This window comes from Aptenodytes forsteri, unplaced genomic scaffold (genome assembly GCF_000699145.1).
Source record: "Aptenodytes forsteri isolate BGI_AS27 unplaced genomic scaffold, ASM69914v1 Scaffold51, whole genome shotgun sequence".
NCBI lineage: Eukaryota > Metazoa > Chordata > Aves > Sphenisciformes > Spheniscidae > Aptenodytes > Aptenodytes forsteri.
Window position 1 is genome coordinate 6,042,027 of NW_008795495.1, and position 13,246 is coordinate 6,055,272.

Below are 13,246 nucleotides of genomic sequence, written 5' to 3' on the forward strand. Positions count from 1 at the left end.
CTGTACCTTTCTGTTTCACCAATAACTAACTTGTATTTCTTCTGTGGGTTTTCTGATTTGAAGTAAGTGCGTTTTAAGAGAAGAAAAAATAGAAATAGCACTGGCCATAAGCAATGCTTCAAAGTGGTATCTTGTTAACTTTATTGTTTTGTAGACAGCCTGTAACATAGTCTGAATTACTGACTCCCATTACTTAAAATTTTTTGTAGTTCAACCAAATGTGGTTGACTAAAATATTGTCATTGAACTGCATGTCAGATCATAGAATGATAGAATGGGTTGGGTTGGAAGAGACTTTAAAGGTCATCTAGTTCCATCCCCCCTGCCACGGGCAGGGACACCTTCCACTAGACCAGACTGCTCAGAGCCCCGTCCAACCTGGCCTTGCACACTTCCAGGGATGGGACATTCACAACTTCTCTGGGCAACCTGCTCCAGTGCCTCACCACCCATCATAGTGAAGACTTTGTTCCTTATATCTAATTTCTTCCTTATCTCCATCTAGACCGCATCTTATTCAAGCCCTTTAGCATCTAGCTGGAAAATACCTTCTTAAATGTTTACCTTTTTTCCCATAGAAATTTTGAAAAGCTGCCTGGGGAAAACCAAGGTAACCCCGCTCTCGGTGTTTCAGACTAGGAAAATCCATTTGCAGAACTGTTAAAAAAAATACAACGATTTAGCTAATCACAGTGGAGGCATACTCGGGAATGCATTCAGAAGGATCAACTAAGTAAAGAAGGGAATGAAAGTCAGCAGGATGATTGGTTTGTTGATTCAAACAAGGAAGGATGCTGCTCCAGGTGACAACAGATTTCACTGAAGGCTATGCTAACAAGGATCTGACTGGACTGAACTGAAAAGACAAGAACTGGCTAAGGTAGTAGCAATAAAGGAAGGGGAGAGCAGAGCTAGACAAGGAATACAAGGACAGAGTGAGCCAAAAAGAAATCAAATCAAGAAAGTAATTTCATGACAGAAATACGTACAGAATCCATTTAGATTGCAACTGGGACACCGTCCTCTTACACAGAATGGCACACAATCACAGATTAGTTTTGACTGAAACAAACATTCGGGTTTGTTTCTTAAAGCGAGAGTAAACCAAACCATTCTGATCCAGGTGGTTTTCAATCTTTCAGAGTGTCACAAGGTAACAACAGGGGACAAAATACACACCAGTAAGAATACCCCCGACACCTTTCATTGATGGAAGTTTGGGGGAGGAAGGTGGTAAAAAGAATTTTAAAAGGTTTCATTCCCTTACAGGTAGACCAGGGTGCAAACAGTTATTCAGAAATGAGTCTTTCATGGATGCACTACCAGGCCGAATTCAAAACAAGCTGGCAAACTTGCAAAACTAATTTAAAAATTACATGATACAGCAATTTCAGATGATTTGTAAGATGCATCCATGTAAAGAACATACTAATAGTTGTCATTAGCTTGTGTTGATTGACTGTAGTGAAAAGGCAGGTTTGAGCACCAGACAAAGCATGCCACACAACCACCTTAAGGCAGCACGCAGAGTCCTTTCCTGTGCCGTACCTGTTCTGTAAGACAACACACAAAAAACTTCCACCTCCTGGACTGTCAGTCTGGCACCCTTCAGATGTACTAAATTATTAAAAAAGAAAAGTAGGAAAGCTTGTATTTAATTCAGTGAACTAGAACAGCTCATTCAGAGCACTGGATAAAAAGGTTCTTAAAATATTTTATTTCGCCTGAAATTCAGTGTAAAAGGAAATCAATTTCCCAAATACAAGTCCTTATGGCAAGATTTAGAACTTACTGTAACAAGCATGGCAGTCAATTATGAAATTTCAATGTGAAACTAAGACTATACAAAAATTTTAAGTGCATATTTTTGCAACAAGATATGCATACACACAGGGACATAGGAAAAAGAAAACCAACAAAAAAAATCCCAAAACAGGATCCAGATCTCAAAAAGCCCTCAAATAACTGAAAAGCACAGAACAAAAATCCTACAGCCGGAGCTCTTCTCTCTGGGATACTACTACTTCTACTTTCCTCCATTCCTATTTTGGTAATAAAAAAAAAAAAAAAAAAAAAGGGCAGAGAAATGACTTATAAGACTTCTCCCCCACCTCCCCCCAAAAAACCCAAAAACACGGACTACAGAAAATATACTGTTAACTGAAGTACTATCCCCTGCATCTATTTGATAAATGAGATAGTGGTTTTATGCTGCACTCATTAATGAGTTGATGGGGGGGGGGGGGGGGACAGGGACGACACGACACCCACCCACCAAAACCCACAACTCTAATATTTAATGAATGGATTTTCTTTTGAAAACAGACCAGCAGAATGCCAATAAATGGAAATAAAAACAAGTCTTTCTGGTGAAAGAGCTCCTTTACTGCAAAGGACTAGGCAGTTTCCCTTCCTAAGAAGGGGAGAAACTTCAGACCTCACAACAGAATGCCCCACTAGAAAGAGCCGATTAAGTATTTCTGTAGAGTAGGAACTCTACTAATATTTCATGTATGTACATTTTAAAATGATGAAAATACACTGTAGTGTGAGCTTAGTATCTGCTGAGTATTACTTTTGAAATGGAAAAATGTAATCATAGAAACACAGGAATAAAAAAGATGCATTAGTGTGCGTAGTCAAAGTTTTTAGAATAATACCTACCAAATATTCCACTTCACCTAATGTGTTTTTCTAAATTACATTTCAGTTCTGCATGTATTTTTGTGGGATCAAATTTTCTTCTACAGTTGCACAGTGCAGGCATACAGAATAAATTCCTTATTGTTGGAATATTATTCTATTTACCATTTTATTCAAATCAGTTTAAAATTCAGAAGACATCCAAAAGCTTTTATGCAAGAGTACACCTGTGTGTTAATGTAAATGAAACATCGTTATGTTGAGATTTTTTTAATATTCAATACTATTTTAGTATAAGTGACAGTGATTAGAGCTCCTTTTGTGAATATGGGGGTGGGGGTTGCCATTTGGAACGGTCTTTTTTCTGTTTTTTTTTTTTTTTTTTTTTATTTTCACTAGGCATAGAATATACTTTTTTATGGTAGGGAAAATGCAACAAATTCACCCTAAAAATAACGCTATTTGCTGCAGGTGAAACTTCTCCTGTAATATCAGTTCTCAAAAAAATACACATACTTTGAGTAAATTTGAAACAGTACATAGTAAAGCCTAAGCATACTACTATGCAATATTATGAATACATAACTTTAGAGACTTCGGTTTAGTACTGTTATCTATTCATTTCTGAAAACATTCACAAAGATTTTAAATGCAAATTTTCATTCCGTATCTGGAATAGAACAAAAATTATCTATGTTATAACAACTTCTGGTCATTTGTGTTTGACCAATTCGGTAAATTACAAAGAACCCAAAGAATTCCGTAACTTTCTGTAGAACTATGTAATAAAAACATTGCATATGTTCCTAGTATGATGTCTTTAGCAATCATTTACTGAAATGTAACTCAAACATCAATCTCTCAAAACGTATAACTGACCAGCTGCTTTTAGTCTATATTTGAATCCAACTTCATCACAAAACCCCTTTTAATACGAAGATGCAGAAGTACATTAGGTAATACTAATGCAACACAGGTGCAGTTCTAGCATGGTCATTGATCAGTTGAATCATCTTCTCCATGAACGAGATTCATTATCTTCCTCCTCTTCATCATCATCTTGAAGCAGCGAGTCATCCACCAAAGATTCCTCCTGAAACTTCAAGAGAAAAACATGATACTCTGTTGATCTTCAACATTTTCTGACGTAAAAGGCAAAATACAAATCCCTGATACTTGCAATTTAATAAAGAACAAATTTATTTTTCAATTGTAAACAATAATGCTTTCAAAAAAGTATGCTGTATGTATATGTATTATATTCATATATTAATAAATGGCAAACGAAACATGTTTTTTTCCTTTTCAGTGGACTTCAAAATGACCAGGACATATACACCTCATACTTAAATAGCTCTTCTGATTCTTCAGCGTATCATTCATGCCCAAGCTGCGATGTTCCCATGAAACTTACAATGCTATACTGAAAACTAATGTTAGTTTTTGCATGTTCACAATAACTATGCCTGTTTTCATCCAAGAGCTTAATCCACCTGTGCCACAGTATTAAAAAGGTTGAATCTGAGACATTTTGATTTTGACAGCTTAATCAAGCCTAAAACAGATATAAAGATTTAAAAGATCGGGGCAAGGAGACAGGTATTTACAGAAATTTAGACAAAATATATTAATGTATTTTCAATTGCTTTCAGTAACACCACAGTAACTCGATAGACTTCACAAAACCCTGAACATTTCAGGTCGACACTTACAGGCTTCAGAGAGGCAAAGTTAAAAAAAAGGAAGATAAACAGTGAGTTGTTTTAATTTTTGTCTACATATAGACACAGGGGTGTACATATAAACCATGCCGTCTCAGAACTTTTTTGATGATTGCACCTATCACAACAATTTCTGTACTAGTTAAAGAAAGGACTAAAACACAGGGATATCTTTCCCTAGAAAAGTCTCCCAGCTGTTAGATAACAGTTATGGTCTTCCTTGCTTCTTCTTCTTGTCCCAGTAATTGTAGTTTTTTGCTACAGAATTTCCAAATTCAACAGGAGGTGTGAAGGTTGATTTGTGCAGTTAGGGAGCCTTCTGGAGAGATGCAAGGCTCTAGGCTGAAGAAAGCGTAGAACTAAGCCGTCTCTCTTTCCAGTAGGCTGTTTTACAAGAGGGGGAAACTATTATCTTCATTACTTTTGCCTACAGAAAGTGCATTTTAAAAAGCAGCTCTGTCAACACCTGACCTGTCTGTCAATGAATGCTTGGGTACTCTAAGCCAGACTAAAACACAGAAGCTTTCTGAGGACTTAGCCTCTTCCCCTGGTGTCTAGATGTCCAGCAGGCTAAAATACAACAGTGCTGTCAAAAAGGAGTTGTCCTGGGCAGCGCACAAGCAGAACTCTAAGGTGCACGAGGCTGGCAGTAGGGATAATCAAAAAGCCTGGAACAACTTCCATACAGGGGAACAACTATACGGACTCTCTGGCCTGAAGAGAAAGTAACTGAGGGGAAGTATGACAGGAGTCCATATATATTAAGTGTCTTGGAGAAAGTGAAGAGAGAATGATGGGTTTTTTTGATGCAAGAGCAAGAGAACATCAAAATTAAACATGCAGGCGGCAGGTCCCATATAAAGATACTTATTCTTAGCACAGATAGTTGAGCAGTAGCATTCCCTGTTGGCAGGGCATTACAGATACTATTCAAATTCCAAAGAAACCAGACAAATTCATAAACACCTACCAAGGACACCTGACTCAACAGGTCCCCGAACTGCAAACCGCTGATGATTAAAAGCTTATTTCTACTTACACGTCTTATACTCTTCCTAGGCATCTGTTGTTGACTCTACTGAGTCAACTCTTTTGTTAGGCACCCAGGTGTAGAACACGTAAGGCATCTAGGACGATTAGGTGCTTTCATAATTAAATGGCTACTCACCAGAGATTTTCTACAGCATCCAAGTCCAAAAGACCTACCTCATATTTTCATAAATGGACTAAGAGTCCTGTTTCATTATTAAGAATGTCACTCTGCTGAACGATCTAGCTCCCTTTTTTCTTTTTTTTAAACATCAAGGTACTTAGTTTCACTCAAGTCTTAAGCCTGCTATCCCTCTTTAGCATAGTATTCCTTAGCTGAACTAAAATGGTAGTTTAGACATGGAAAAATGGAGGAAACCTTTTTTCATGTGTTCACAATAGCTGCTATACAATGAAGTTAAGCAGGTAGCATGATGAATTGTAGGCATGCAGAAACTCAAGACTTTTTACATCTGTAAAGAATGTACGACAAATTCAGGCCACTGAGTCTAAGAACCTTCCCCACCCCCAATCTAATCCTGCATAAGTGCCAAATTTTAAACAATAAAACTATGTAAAATTTCTTTTATGCAATTGGTTTAACTTCAGCACATGAACATGAAGTTCTTGAACTCATCCATCCGGGACCTGGGGATCATAACATTATACTTCAAATACTAACTTAACCAAATGCTAGAAGTAATACAAAGCTCACAGAAGGAAAGAATGGCATTTAAATGCAAAATTTCCCAAGGATTATTGAATAGAAATCCCTCATGTAAAGAAATTTGGTGAAGGCTAGGGGGACTAATTCAGTTGTAGAAAATTCAAATAAAATCCAACCTCATTACACAAAGAAGACAGGAGAGCTACATATATTTGGCTTGTTTTGAAAAATGGGAAAGGGTCAGAGGTAAGTACATCAATCACGTTAAAAAAAAAAAAAATCTGTAAAAACACTGGGCCAAGTAAGAATCCAGCAACACTATTAACAAAAATATAGGTAATGTTTTTATATTACACACTTGCTATTGCAAAGATTTCAGAAAGCATACAAAAGCAATGAACAGCTAGGGTTTTTGATCCAAGATTAACTCCTATACATTTTCCACAAGAATAATTAGCCAAGGAATGACTGCAGAAAGAGTCCAGAAGCAAATGAAAAGTTAAATTAAAGAAAAAAAAATCAGATCTCAAGAAAAGTGTTAGAAAAATAAATGGTCAGGGGGGAAAAAAAATCTAGAATAAAGGTAAACAATCAAATAATGAAATTATTTCTTAATAGCAAAAAACCCCCATTATGTCCTCTTTTCACTTAAATTTTGAAAATCTGCAAAGTTTTAGATGAGTCCATCAATTTATGAATTACAGAAAACAGTCTCATGCAGTCTTTTCCCCGAGTTTTCTTTCCATACCTGATGACTCCTGTTACAGAGAACAACCATCATCTAAAATAGATGTATCCACCCACCACAAACACTTCTCAGCTGACAAGATGTCATCAAGCATCCAGGCCCGAGGTCTTTGTAAATCTGTATTTTCCCTTTGCCAGGGCAGCCAGTGCATGTAGCTTGTTACTATCTTCATTTCCTTTCCCCCACTACCTATACCCCAGAGGTTCCCTCCTACACTCAGTGTCTTCAGGTGGGGTTAAAAGATGAACCTCACTGTAGCTCACCTACCAATGAAACCGTACTTTCCTTCCTTTACCCTGCTGAAGTGTTTGCATATCCCTCCACACCCACCCTTCATTATGCAAAACGGAGAAGTCTCAGTGAAGTAGTTACTCAATGAGACCTCTCAATAACGTAGACTCCTTGCAGCAACAAACACTGCTGTTGGTCTTCACAGGCAATACCTCACCGAAAAAGTGACAAAATATCTAAGATGCTCTGAAGATTCCCCAATGTAGCCTCTTGTTCACTCACAGCTCATTACTATCTGGCAATGCTTGAGGTTTTCATATACAAGGAAAGTAATATTTAGTAAGTCAGAATGCGCAAATGCCTAATATGAATACACAGTGGTGGAGGTAGTCTACCTGTCTTTGGCTGACATGCTAAAAAGAAATTAGCATTTTTGGAGACAGAAAGTAAATAGACAAACTGGCTTTCCTCGGGAAAAAAACACCAGAAAGTGAACACTACAAAGTGTAAAAAAACTAACCAAATTTGGTTACATCAAAACAATCTTGTGAAGCTGCTTCTATGGTAGGTTTGCCAAAATATCATAGGAAAAAGGTACAGACAAAATACTATCACCAAGTAATTCAAGGTGTACTTCTACTTCATCTATTCTGTTGCAAATATATATATATACAGCTAACTGACAGTACGTGAATTAGAAAAAAAGATTGCTTGACTTCTTCCCCAAGTGGCATTTATTTTTCAGATTTCACAAACATTGGTATTTTGAGTGTAATGAGTTAAATTCATCAAGAAATGTTGTTCCACTATTCCTACATTAACCAATTAAGGTTATTTGGACAAGGCTTTAATATCTTTCATGCACCACGATGAAGACTAACACTCAGCAGGGGTACTTTAAATGTCTGAATAAAGTCAGTAAATGCTCTAAATTATTCCTTCACCTGTATCCTCCAAGCCGTATCTCTCTATAAAGGAAAATTAGATTCTGAAATTTGATACTCTAAGAAATTAGTGCCTGAAGTAGATGGTACAAAACCCCATGTTTTGGACAAAATCTCTCTCTCTCTCAAACCCACCCATTCCATTTTGTAGATTATATCCTCTAGAGCTTTTTGTTGTGTAAGAAATGAAACATTTCTGCAAGGAAAAGTATAGTATCTGGACTTTCAACAGCCTAGAACACAGGAAAGGTATTTATAGATAAATCCACTTTCTGATATCAAAACATGAGTTAGAATCAAAAATAGAAGTATGAATCAACAGATCATTTTCTTTTGAAAAAGCTACATTATTTCATCTTAAAAAACAAAAATGAAAGCAGAAAAAAAAAGAAAAAGCAAGCTTACTTCTTCCTCATCAGGTTCAGCTTCTTCTGTTTCAACAGCTGACATACTAGCAACGGGCTTGTTCCATGCCAACTTTAACTCTTGTCCTTTGAAACGAGATCCATGAATTGCAGCCTAAAAGAAGTTTAAACGTTTTAGTTACGTATTTCTTTGTCAGGGGAAAAATTAACTTCAGTAATACTTAAATGCCAGAAATAAACCAACAGCCTGCTTTTTCAAAAGAAAATCCAAGTTGTGATATGTTCATACTGAATTACTGTTAATAGGTTAAAACAAAACAACTTCATTCACTGCACATGGAATTCACATATCCTTTCAGGAAAATGATCAAAATATATTCAGAAGAAAATAAGCTTTGAAAACCATAAAGCATTTGGTGATGTGGGTAACATACTGAACCAACACCTTTCTGGTTTTTAATATTATCTTGATGGGTTCTTCACCTTTCAAAGATGGACACAAAACTGTTACTGTATAATTTACTGGAAGTAGTAAGACATCCCACAAATACAAATGATTTAATATATTTAAAAAAAACCCCAAAACCCAAAAAACTAAAAAAGCTCCTTTGAGATTACAACTTAATCTACTGGAAAACGTTCCACTTCCTGTAAAGTCGTTGTAATTGAAATGTAAAAATTTTTAACTTATGGGATATTCATGCCTTTCTAAGTACCAGCTGCATTAAGTGGCTGCTTTGGAAATAGTATGTTCAAATTAAAGTAACATGAATGAGCATAAATCAGCGTTAGCAACAGTCCGAAATAACCGTCATGGTCACAAAAGATTTATAGTACAATCTGAAAGCACAGCATAATGTGAAATGTAGAAACAATTACATGTTCAATGACATCTGAACATGAATTGTGTGATATTAAAGTCCCCAGGTATAAATTTTAAATCTGTACATATAAATTTATGATAAATTTAAAAGATTCTATGCTTATTAAAATGCAGCTCAGGAGCTTTTTGTCCATGGTCTCATCACAATGTCACACAACTAGAATTTTTAAAAGTACTTATACGTGACATTTAGGTCCAGAAACAACTTGTAATCTTTGGAAGAAATTACTACTACATAAAAATGCAACATTTTACAATAGGGAATCCTCCTCTTCCTTCCAGGCTAGAACATATATGGTCATAAAGCTTAGGCCTATTTTCATTTAAGAGGGTAAAATATTAGTTGCATTTACATCACAATTGGCCTCAACAGAGGTTTTTAATGATTACCTTCTACAACTTCTCCAATTGCCAGTCTTAAAAGTCTGCTTTAGTAGTAAGCACAGAAATTCCAGTGGAAATATATTTAATATGTAAGTATATCTTTAAGGAAAATACAGATTTTACTAATTTGATCAAACACAGTTTTCATAAAATTTTAATTTAAAAAATGAAGGTGCAATTAGACACAAAGTCATTCGACAATTAGAAGTTTAATGCTAACTAGAATGTGAACATCTCACACATTGATCATGAATTCTGACCCAGCCAAAATATCCCCACTTTCTGGAACATATTCTGAACTTCACCTTGGATACAGCTTGAAAACTCCACCTATTCCATTTGAGACTGATTGAGGAAAAACATACTGCTTTTCGAATGCAGTGAAATGCATCATAAATTTAAAAAAAAAGAAAGAGAAAAGGGAACGAGAGAGAGAGAGAGAGAGAGAAGGGAACGAGAGAGAGAGAAAAAGGGAACAAGAGAGAGAGAAAAGGGAACGAGAGAGAGAAGGGGGAACGAGAGAGAGAAAAAAGGGAACAAGAGCGCGAAAAGGGAATGAGAGGGGGGAACGAGAGAGAGAGAGAGAGAAGGGTGCGGGAGAGAGAGAGAGAGAGAGAGAGAGAAGGGTGCGGGAGAGAGAGAGAGAGAGAGAAGGGAATGGGAGAGAGAGAAGGGAATGGGAGAGAGAGAAGGAAAGGGGGGGGGGAGAGAAGGAAGGGGGGAGAGAGAGAGAAAAGGAAAAGAGAGAGAGAGAGAGAAGGGTGCGGGAGAGAGAGAGAAAAGGAAAAGAGAGAGAGAGAGAAAAAGGGAACAAGAGCGCGAAAAGGGAACGAGAGAGAGAGAGAGAAAAGGAAAAGAGAGAGAGAGAGAGAAGGGAACTAGGTGGGGAGACAAGGGGGGACGAGAGAGAGAGAAGGGTGCGGGAGAGAGAGAGAAAAGGGAACGAGAGAGAGAGAAAAGGAAAAGAGAGAGAGAGAGAAGGGGGAACGAGAGAGAGAAAAAAGGGAACAAGAGCGCGAAAAGGGAATGAGAGGGGGGAACGAGAGAGAGAAGGGAAGGAGAGGGGGGAACGAGAGAGAGAAGGGGGAACGAGAGAGAGAGAAAAGGGAATGAGAGGGGGGAACGAGAGAGAGAGAAGGGTGCGGGAGAGAGAGAGAGAAGGGGGAACGAGAGAGAGAGAAGGGTGCGGGAGAGAGAGAGAAAAAGGGAACAAGAGCGCGAAAAGGGAATGAGAGGGGGGAACGAGAGAGAGAGAAGGGAATGAGAGAGAGAGAAGGGAGCGAGAGAGAGAAAAGGAAAAGAGAGAGAGAGAGAGAGAAAAAGGGAACAAGAGCGCGAAAAGGGAACGAGAGAGAGAAAAAAGGGAACAAGAGCGCGAAAAGGGAACGAGAGAGAGAGAGAAAAAGGGAACAAGAGCGCGAAAAGGGAATGAGAGGGGGGAACGAGAGAGAGAGAAGGGTGCGGGAGAGAGAGAGAAAAGGGAGCGCGCGCGAGAGAGAGAGAAGGGAGCGAGAGAGAGAAAAGGAAAAGAGAGAGAGAGAGAGAGAGAGAGAGAGAAGGGAATGGGAGAGAGAGAAGGAAAGGGGGGGGGGAGAGAAGGAAAGGGGGGGGAGAGAAAAGGAAGGGGGGGAGAGAGAGAAGGGAAGGAGAGGGGGGAACGAGAGAGAGAAGGGGGAACGAGAGAGAGAGAGAGAGAAAAGGAAAAGAGAGAGAGAGAGAGAAAAGGGAGCGCGCGCGAGAGAGAGAGAAGGGGGAACGAGAGAGAGAGAGAGAAAAAGGGAACAAGAGAGAGAGAAAAGGGAAGGAGAGGGGGGAACGAGAGAGAGAGAGAGAGAGAAAAAGGGAACAAGAGCGCGAAAAGGGAATGAGAGGGGGGAACGAGAGAGAGAGAGAAAAGGGAGCGCGCGCGAGAGAGAGAGAAGGGTGCGGGAGAGAGAGAGAAAAAGGGAACAAGAGAGAGAGAAAAGGGAAGGAGAGGGGGGAACGAGAGAGAGAGAAGGGAATGGGAGAGAGAGAAGGGTGCGGGAGAGAGAGAGAGAAGGGAATGAGAGAGAGAGAAGGGAACTAGGTGGGGAGACAAGGGGGGACGAGAGAGAGAGAAGGGAACTAGGTGGGGAGACAAGGGGGGACGAGAGAGAGAGAAAAGGAAAAGAGAGAGAGAGAGAAAAAGGGAACAAGAGCGCGAAAAGGGAATGAGAGGGGGGAACGAGAGAGAGAGAAAAGGAAAAGAGAGAGAGAGAGAGAAGGGAGCGAGAGAGAGAAAAGGAAAAGAGAGAGAGAGAGAAGGGTGCGGGAGAGAGAGAGAAAAAGGGAACAAGAGAGAGAGAAAAGGGAATGAGAGGGGGGAACGAGAGAGAGAAAAAAGGGAACAAGAGAGAGAGAAAAGGAAAAGAGAGAGAGAGAGAGAAGGGAATGGGAGAGAGAGAAGGGAGAGAGAGAAGGACATAATGTTGACTTCAACCTTTCCACCAAACGTATCTCCCTTCTCCCCCTGCCCACATCTTTCTTCATTCTCTGCACTACCTTCTTTTTCAGGTGTTTCCTATTGCTACACTTCTCGTTTGGTTCCAAAATACTACCATTCCCTGCTTTTTGGGTACAGAAATCTAGCTAAGGCTGAAATGATTCTCCATGCCAATTTTTAGGCACAACAAGTTATAACAGTAAAAACTGTACTTTGCTGATAAACAAGTATCTGTAGTAAGATACTGTCAAGATCCTTGTTGTGAATCATACTGCACCTGGGAGAAGTAAAGACTTTATTTGGACAGTCCATAAAAAGAGATTATTGTTCTAAGTGAACTATTTTTATTTTCAGGGAAGCAGAAGTTCCTCTCAATACTTAGAATATTTCCTATGTAAACGACGTCAAAGAATATGAAGTTGCAAAACGAAGTACCCAATGTCAGGAAACACCAAAACTAAAATTCCAACCTTAGTTCAGTCCACTTGTGAGCAAACCAATTATGACAGCTTTTATCTGCGAACAGGTATTTCTTACTCTCCACAGAACTTTTGTTCACTGTTGAACTGTGTTTCTTCAATACAGCTGTACAGCACTGTTTTCCCCTATCAGTCAGTATATACTATGTACCATTAATTACACTTCCTTTTTTACAGAATAATTACAATCTCTATACAGTTAGTGCTCATCATTGCTATATCTAAGAGTTTCACAAACAAAACTTCTGTTTCTGTAAAATGTTTGGCACATGCATCAAATTGTTTCTCAAAATATGTAACCATAATCATACTGTTACGTGTTCAAAACTATTGTCATTGGCTTAATTTGCACTGTAAATATCAGTATTTCTGTCAACCAGGTTACTGGTGTCTCAAGATAAAGTGCACAAAAAAAGAGTCTGGCCAGGTATGAAAATTGTGTTCAAGTAAACTCCACAAGATGAACTTGTGCAAAAATAGAAACTTTGTGCAAAATATAAATATAAAATGAAATCTTTCCATACAACCATACCATAAATATGAATCCATTCTTTCTGAAGTCCCTATTATTTTCAGGATACTCCTTTCCAACAGTGATGTAAGGATTTTAAAGAAAACAAGATCATTTGCAGAACAACTATGGTCGTTATTTTGCGCGGGTTCACATACTGCCTACAACATGGACTGA

At 38.5% G+C, this 13,246-nt stretch overlaps 1 protein-coding gene across 6 annotated transcripts in view; it reads right to left on the reverse strand.

The window, feature by feature from the left end:
* Positions 1 to 3,182: 3,182 nt before the first annotated feature.
* RBM26 (RNA binding motif protein 26) overlaps positions 3,183 to 13,246 on the reverse strand; it is a 60,110-nt gene continuing 50,046 nt past the window's right edge. For all 6 annotated transcript variants that reach the window (XM_009281736.2, XM_009281735.2, XM_019472696.1 and 3 more), the window contains 2 exons: positions 8,389 to 8,502; positions 3,183 to 3,742 (listed from right to left, as the gene is read on the reverse strand). In XM_009281736.2, the coding sequence (XP_009280011.1) occupies positions 3,653 to 3,742; positions 8,389 to 8,502 (204 nt within the window). In that variant the 3' untranslated portion in view covers positions 3,183 to 3,652. The remainder of the gene's footprint in view (positions 3,743 to 8,388; positions 8,503 to 13,246) is intronic.